General features: G+C 43.5%; 1 protein-coding gene across 1 annotated transcript in view; it reads right to left on the bottom strand.

Moving 5' to 3' along the window:
- The window catches only part of cdkal1 (CDK5 regulatory subunit associated protein 1-like 1), a 46,913-nt gene extending 38,774 nt beyond the window's left edge, over positions 1–8,139 (bottom strand). Inside the window, 3 exon segments of the mRNA NM_200627.1 lie at positions 6,942–7,054; positions 7,340–7,497; positions 8,028–8,139. Of these exon segments, the coding sequence (NP_956921.1) occupies positions 6,942–7,054; positions 7,340–7,497 (271 nt within the window). The 5' untranslated portion in view covers positions 8,028–8,139.
- Between the last annotated feature and the right edge of the window lie 286 nt (positions 8,140–8,425).

Below are 8,425 nucleotides of genomic sequence, written 5' to 3'. Positions count from 1 at the left end.
ACCTGAAATACACTGAAGACCACCTGAAATAAAATGAAGACCTCCTGAAATAGACTGAAGACCACCTGAAATACACTGAAGACCACCTGAAATACACTGAAGACCACCTGAAATAAAATGAAGACCTCCTGAAATAAAATGAAGACCTCCTGAAATAAAATGAAGACCTCCTGAAATAGACTGAAGACCACCTGTGCTGTGCCTGTTTATGCATCAAAGGTCCTGAAGGAAAACACCCAACCTGTGCTGCATGAGTCTAACAAGGTGTAGCAGAGAATAAGACGCAGTGAAGACCGCTCCCCAATCCCAGAACATCAGTGCAGTGTGTGTTTGAGAACCCTCTGCAGAGATGAAGGATAGTGGTGTCACAGATCTACACTGAACAGCAGAGTATTGACATCACACGCTGTGAAAATGTGACTGACGCATGATTGACTGAACAAGCAGAGGTGAGCGGTGACGCTGCTGAAACTCCTCTGACTGAAGCAGAGCTAGCCTCATCTGTCCACCGTAGCGTCTCCTCGGCCTGCAGAGTTCACGGTCAGATCTCCCACTGCTGCCGGCGCTCTGGACTCAGTCTGAATAGTTCACGAAACCCTGCCAGTTACCGCTGTACATCTGACGTGCATCAGCACAGATTATTACATCTCAATGTCTTTTTTCTATCCATGGAACAAATATTAGAGTGAACGGCCCCCGCCAGTGTCAGAGCGGGTCACACACCGGTCTGAGCGCAGTAAAGCAGTGTATCTACTGCAGTAGGTGAAGTAAAGCTGATGAATGAGTGTTAGCAGCTGTGTGTGCTCCATCTGCTCTCTCAGCATCAGACTCATCAGCTCCATTAGCAGACACCTTCCATCAGCCTCTCATTAACAACACACAGCCCGATTCCTCTGGGGGATTCAGCCGCATCTGTACGCAACACTGCTTCTCCAGACAGACGGATGACCTGCAGACGAGTGTCGGGGCGTCTGACGGTTCATCAGGAGACGCTCCTCGAACCCACAGCACTATCGACCTGCCGTCGCTCAAGCAGACACGCTGATGTAAACACATGAGCGCAGTCACGGAGGATCAGTACAACAGCCCAGCGCTCAAGGACACGCTGGAAAACAACCACTCACCATCCAAAACACGCCACGCCACTTAATGCCTAATCAATAGCAGACCACAGACCGCTCACAGATCACATTCACCCGCTTCACTGATCACTTCACAGACCAGCTGAGTTTATACAACGCAGTGCCTGAAGAGCCGACATCTGACTAACACAATGTACATTACACTGCTGTAACAGGTCAATCTGGCTCCAGCTCAGGCCGAGAGTGTGTGTGTGTGTGTGTGTGTGTCACTGTGAAGAGTGAAAAGAGCTCAAGCAGCCACAGCACTGCAGATCTGATGGTGACTCCAGCACAGCGCTCCGCTTCCAGAACATCCTGCAGCAGACAGAGCTTGTGCTCGCGCCGAGACTCTCACAGTTTCACAGATAAAACAAGAGTCCTCAGCAGATAAACATAAACACACACACACACACACACACAGCTGATGTGTTAAAGCAGCAGTGTGGAGGTGAATTCCTCATGAAGACACACTCAGAGCTCTGGAGCCGGCTTCTCTGGTCTGCAGCACCACCTACAGGCGGCTGTGGGTTCTGCTGAAACACAGACTGAGCCAGATGAAGAGTCTTTCACACACAGGGCTTAGGCTGTGCAGTAATCTCGCTGTTATTAATTATGAACACAGTTTAAAACGGCACAGTTCATCTGAAACTACAATACTGCATTAGTTTATAACCCGCTAAACAGCAGCCGCTGACCACAAACAGGAGCCTGGAGACATGCAGCAGACGCAGACTTCTGAGATCCACTGCTGTCTAATGTTGATTATTATCCATGCTCAAACACTAATCATAGGTGTTATTATAATCCAGCTGAAGGTCATTTCCCCACTTCATTATTGCTGGTGTTTGTCAGAACAGATTTCAGAGAACGCCAGCATTTATGAGGCACATCATAAACGTCTGTACTGTGTTTACTGTGTTCTCCACACTCAGCTGGAACATGCGTCACATCATCAACACACAGCCTGAGTCTGTCAGAAACACAAGACTGACAGATACAACTGATTAAAGACAACGCAAAACCTGTCAATGAGCTAATCAATATGCTAAAGACTTCACAGGCTTCTAGAGGAGAACAGAAGAAGACATTCAGAAGAATATCTCTACATAAAGTGCCAACAATCTACCGTGTGACTGCGGGTTAGCTGTGTTTATATACTGTGTGACTGTGGGTTAGCTGTGTTTATGTACTGTGTGACTGCGGGTTAGCTGTGTTTATATACTGTGTGACTGCGGGTTAGCTGTGTTTATATACTGTGTGACTGCGGGTTAGCTGTGTTTATATACTGTGTGACTGTGGGTTAGTTGTGTTTATATACCGTGTGACTGCGGGTTAGCTGTGTTTATATACTGTGTGACTGCTGGTTAGCTGTGTTTATATACTGTGTGACTGCGGGTTAGCTGTGTTTATATACTGTGTGACTGCGGGTTAGCTGTGTGTTTATATACTGTGTGACTGCTGGTTAGCTGTGTTTATATACTGTGTGACTGCGGGTTAGCTGTGTTTATATACTGTGTGACTGCGGGTTAGATGTGTTTATATACTGTGTGACTGCTGGTTAGCTGTGTTTATATACTGTGTGACTGTGGGTTAGTTGTGTTTATATACCGTGTGACTGCGGGTTAGCTGTGTTTATATACTGTGTGACTGCTGGTTAGCTGTGTTTATATACTGTGTGACTGCGGGTTAGCTGTGTTTATATACTGTGTGACTGTGGGTTAGCTGTGTTTATATACTGTGTGACTGTGGGTTAGCTGTGTTTATATACTGTGTGACTGTGGGTTAGCTGTGTTTATATACTGTGTGACTGCGGGTTAGCTGTGTTTATATACTGTGTGACTGTGGGTTAGCTGTGTTTATATACTGTGTGACTGCGGGTTAGCTGTGTTTATATACTGTGTGACTGCGGGTTAGCTGTGTTTATATACTTTGTGACTGTGGGTTAGCTGTGTTTATATACTGTGTGACTGTGGGTTAGCTGTGTTTATATACTGTGTGACTGCGGGTTAGTTGTGTTTATATACCGTGTGACTGTGGGTTAGTTGTGTTTATATACCGTGTGACTGCGGGTTAGCTGTGTTTATATACCGTGTGACTGCGGGTTAGCTGTGTTTATATACTGTGTGACTGCGGGTTAGCTGTGTTTATATACTGTGTGACTGTGGGTTAGCTGTGTTTATATACTGTGTGACTGTGGGTTAGCTGTGTTTATATACTGTGTGACTGCGGGTTAGCTGTGTTTATATACTGTGTGACTGCGGGTTAGCTGTGTTTATATACTGTGTGACTGCGGGTTAGCTGTGTTTATATACTGTGTGACTGTGGGTTAGCTGTGTTTATATACTGTGTGACTGTGGGTTAGCTGTGTTTATATACTGTGTGACTGTGGGTTAGCTGTGTTTATATACTGTGTGACTGCGGGTTAGCTGTGTTTATATACTGTGTGACTGCGGGTTAGCTGTGTTTATATACTGTGTGACTGCGGGTTAGCTGTGTTTATATACCGTGTGACTGTGGGTTAGCTGTGTTTATATACTGTGTGACTGCGGGTTAGCTGTGTTTATATACTATGTGACTGCGGGTTAGCTGTGTTTATATACCGTGTGACTGCGGGTTAGCTGTGTTTATGTACTGTGTGACTGCGGGTTAGCTGTGTTTATGTACTGTGTGACTGTGGGTTAGCTGTGTTTATGTACTGTGTGACTGTGGGTTAGCTGTGTTTATATACTGTGTGACTGTGGGTTAGCTGTGTTTATATACTGTGTGACTGCGGGTTAGCTGTGTTTATATACTATGTGACTGCGGGTTAGCTGTGTTTATATACTGTGTGACTGCGGGTTAGCTGTGTTTATATACTATGTGACTGCGGGTTAGCTGTGTTTATATACTGTGTGACTGCGGGTTAGCTGTGTTTATGTACTGTGTGACTGCGGGTTAGCTGTGTTTATGTACTGTGTGACTGCGGGTTAGCTGTGTTTATATACTGTGTGACTGCGGGTTAGCTGTGTTTATATACCGTGTGACTGTGGGTTAGCTGTGTTTATATACTGTGTGACTGTGGGTTAGCTGTGTTTATATACTGTGTGACTGTGGGTTAGCTGTGTTTATATACTGTGTGACTGTGGGTTAGCTGTGTTTATATACTGTGTGACTGCGGGTTAGCTGTGTTTATATACCGTGTGACTGGGGGTTAGCTGTGTTTATATACTGTGTGACTGTGGGTTAGCTGTGTTTATATACTGTGTGACTGCGGGTTAGCTGTGTTTATATACCGTGTGACTGGGGGTTAGCTGTGTTTATATACTGTGTGACTGTGGGTTAGCTGTGTTTATATACCGTGTGACTGTGGGTTAGCTGTGTTTATATACTGTGTGACTGTGGGTTAGCTGTGTTTATATACTGTGTGACTGTGGGTTAGCTGTGTGTTTATATACTGTGTGACTGTGGGTTAGCTGTGTTTATATACTGTGTGACTGTGGGTTAGCTGTGTGTTTATATACTGTGTGACTGCGGGTTAGCTGTGTTTATGTACTGTGTGACTGCGGGTTAGCTGTGTTTATATACTGTGTGACTGCGGGTTAGCTGTGTTTATATACTGTGTGACTGTGGGTTAGCTGTGTTTATATACCGTGTGACTGTGGGTTAGCTGTGTTTATATACTGTGTGACTGTGGGTTAGCTGTGTTTATATACTGTGTGACTGTGGGTTAGCTGTGTGTTTATATACTGTGTGACTGTGGGTTAGCTGTGTTTATATACTGTGTGACTGCGGGTTAGCTGTGTTTATGTACTGTGTGACTGTGGGTTAGCTGTGTTTATATATTGCTATTGTGTGACTAGATCATTTAAGCGAGGTACGAAGAACGGACCCCGGGTTAGCTGTGTGTTTATATACTGTGTGACCCCGGGTTAGCTGTGTGTTTATATACTGTGTGACCCCAGGTTAGCTGTGTGTTTATATACTGTGTGACTGTGTAATGATGTGCAGCTGTAGTGAAGCTGCTGTGGAGCAGTAGTGATTGGGAGTGCTACACAATTAAACAGGAACTGAATGCTATTAAATCTCAGTAGTTTGGTCTGACACTAGGGATGTCCCGATACAACGTTTTAACTTCCGATATGATACCGATATTGCAGCCTTTAGTACGAAACGATACAATAATCAGCACAAATGATGAATACTTTACTTTTACCTATTTCGTTGAGTGGAATGTGTAAACGGCCAGATCAAACTGAGAACAAAAGTCAGCAACAGTGATTATGAAAAAAAAAAATTCAGTATTGGTCGCATAAATGTGAACTTTTTACATAAGAATATATGAATAAAACTAAAGAATAAATGTTAAGACGCTGTAAAATATATTAACTGAATAAACAAGAATATATTTTAAAAGTGCAAAATACTAATTAAAGGTCACCTCAGTTATTTATTTTACCATCAGCAAATAGTAGAAACAGCTGAGAGCAGGAACAGAAGAAAAACACAATATTGTTAATTAATCAGCTGCTAAAGGTTGAGTGTCACACACAGCTTCTTGATGAATTTTTGATCCAGTTTTGAGCTGAAATATATCTGTCACACTGGGCAGCAGAAATAAGGAGTTATTGTCTTAAGAGGTTGTTAAGTTAATGAAATGTGCAGTATGGTTAGTACAAACACTTACATGATCAGATCTATTTCATCTGTGTTCGCATCATAAGAAGATTATGGCCGTATCAATGTCCCCAAACCTTATTAATTTGAAATTAATACATATTGCACATATTATCTTTAACATAAATATACTAGAGACAGAACTGCAGACTGATGTGCAAAGCTGACACAGTTAATCAGAGCACGCTATCTTTATGCGCTTTTTAAAGAAGAGTTAAACATGGAAATGCCTCTAATTAAAGTTTGCTTCTGCACGAAAGTAACACCATTCTGTCTGTTAAACTGTGATGGCCCTCAGCAACAGAATGATTCTTATTTTTATTTAACAGACAATTAAAACAACAAAGATGTTTAGAATTTAACCACTTTTACACCCCACTGTTTCTTTTCAGTGTGTTCAAGTAAAAAAGTGAACTAAAAAATAAGAAATCCACGATTTTACTTCTACTATCCATGTGCACCACTGACAGGTCCAATCTGCTCCCTCCCTCTCTCTCTACTCTTGGTGCTGTTGAGAGATTGAGATGCACTGGTCTGCATATAAAGTAATGCGGAAGCGCAGCTATATTTAGTGAAAGCAGAATCTGTGACATGTTGGTTGGGCCAATTAAAAATCCTGGCTGAATGCCATTTTTAAATGCCAAATTGAGGACATGTCTGGGAAAAGTGTACGTATTGTCATCCTAAATAATCAGCTGGATCAGTCTATTTAGTAAAAGGCTTTAGTTTTCTGCGTGTCCTCGCGCTCTTCTTAAAGCTACTAACGGTTACTCAAAGCTATGGTCAGAACGGGTGTTCAGCGCGTCACTGTGGGTCTGCAACAGCAGAGCATGCGAGTCTGTGGCGGAGTATTCTCAGTTTCTCACGCACACAGAACCGGGCCGCTCAGGTAAAGTGCTGTGTGTGGGAAGCGTGAAGAGCATGTTAAATCTTAAAGGGGCTTTGCTAGCAAGCAGTGTTGTAACCCTAACCCATCAGACTGCTTATATCGGAGATTGTTAACGCAGTCTAATATAGTTTTTTTGGACTGATATTGGACCTATTTCCCATATCAATATCGTATCGGGACATCCCTATCTGCCACTCTTTGGTCAAGCGTACGTTAAACCTGTGTAATGTGATAAGTGAGAGCAGCAGGTGTTAGTGTGTGGAGCAGTGAATCTGGACCTGTGATCTGGTATCCTGCCACCGCCAGCTGACCCGCCATATACTCTCCATCTGAGCTGTTGTGTGAGCAGCCCCAGGTCTTCAGCCACACCTTCTGCATGCCGGGAATCACACTGAACACACAGCAGAACACACACGGTCATCTACAGGCTCTGTTCTGACTCATGTGAACACACACACACACACACACACACACACACACACACTCACTCACTCACTCACGAGTTAATGGCATCAGTACGTAATAACCAAGGATGATCAGTCCATGACCGGTATCGAATCCACAGCGTCTGCATTACAGAGCACTGAAGAAACAATTCATTTGGACACCCCTAATGTGTGTGTGTGTGTGTGTGTGTGTGTGTGTGTGTGTGTGTGTCTGTCTGCATGTGCCTCACCTGTCGGTCTGCATCTGCTCTCCCGTCTCCTGCTTGTGTTTGCGTGCGCGAGGAACCACACTCTTGCGGGCCGCCTGCCGCTGCAGTGGTGTGACGTCAGTGATTCTCACCATATCCTCGATATCATCCACAGCAGTGTCACACACCAACGCCATCATCTGCACACACACATGCACACACACATAATGTATATATATATATATATATATATCTTACACACATATGCATGTAATACACTTCATTAAACCTGCACACACACACACACACACACACACACACACACCATAGAGGTAAAGTTGGTTTGATATTTGCACATTGTTTCATTCATCAGTCTCTATATTGTTTATCATGTTACTTTGAAAATATGATGGGAATTAGCATGCCAGTATGACCTGTACACAACACCAGCATGTCTAATTGACTGTGAACACTGCTGTACTGAGTCATTTGCTGCTAATCTGATTTCCCTATTTAGAATTATCAAAGAATACTTTTCTGACATGACATTATTAAGAAGAAAGTCTGAATATCACAATATAAAACCAACTGTACCTCTGTGTGTGTGTGTGTGTGTGTGTGTGTGTGTGTGTGTGTGTGTGTGTGTGTGTCAGTCGCCGCTGTCAGCAGTGTATGTCCACGTGTTATTCTTCAGCAACTCCTGATCTACAGCACAGCAGCGCGGACTCACCGGGAAGACGCAATAACAATGGCGCTAGGGAACGGTGAAGAGATCGCGGCAGCTGTGGAGTAACCGTAGAGTTTCCGCTGTTTAACCGGTGCTGCTCGTGTTGTTGTGCCTGTAGAGCGCCATATTGGAATTACACTTTAACCTCTGACGCGCTACGGCAAGCGAGAAGGATCTTCTTCTTCTTCTTCTTCGTTTTATGGCGAGTTGCGAACCAACTTTAAAGGTGCATATCGCCACCTACTGTGATGGAGTGTGAAGAGGTTGAACTGGTTTCCTAAATTCTATTGTATAATCCACTATTTTTAATGAACCTTATTACTGCCTTTATTTGTCTTCCTGAATCTAAACCATCTTTTAATAAACCCTTTATTGTGAAATCCTGGTATCCTAAACTATGC

The sequence above is a fragment of the Danio rerio genome, chromosome 16 (genome assembly GCF_052040795.2).
Source record: "Danio rerio strain M-AB ecotype USA chromosome 16, GRCz13ab, whole genome shotgun sequence".
Lineage (NCBI taxonomy): Eukaryota > Metazoa > Chordata > Actinopteri > Cypriniformes > Danionidae > Danio > Danio rerio.
The sequence above is the reverse complement of the archived record's forward strand: the minus strand, read 5'-3'. Positions and strand labels throughout refer to the sequence as shown.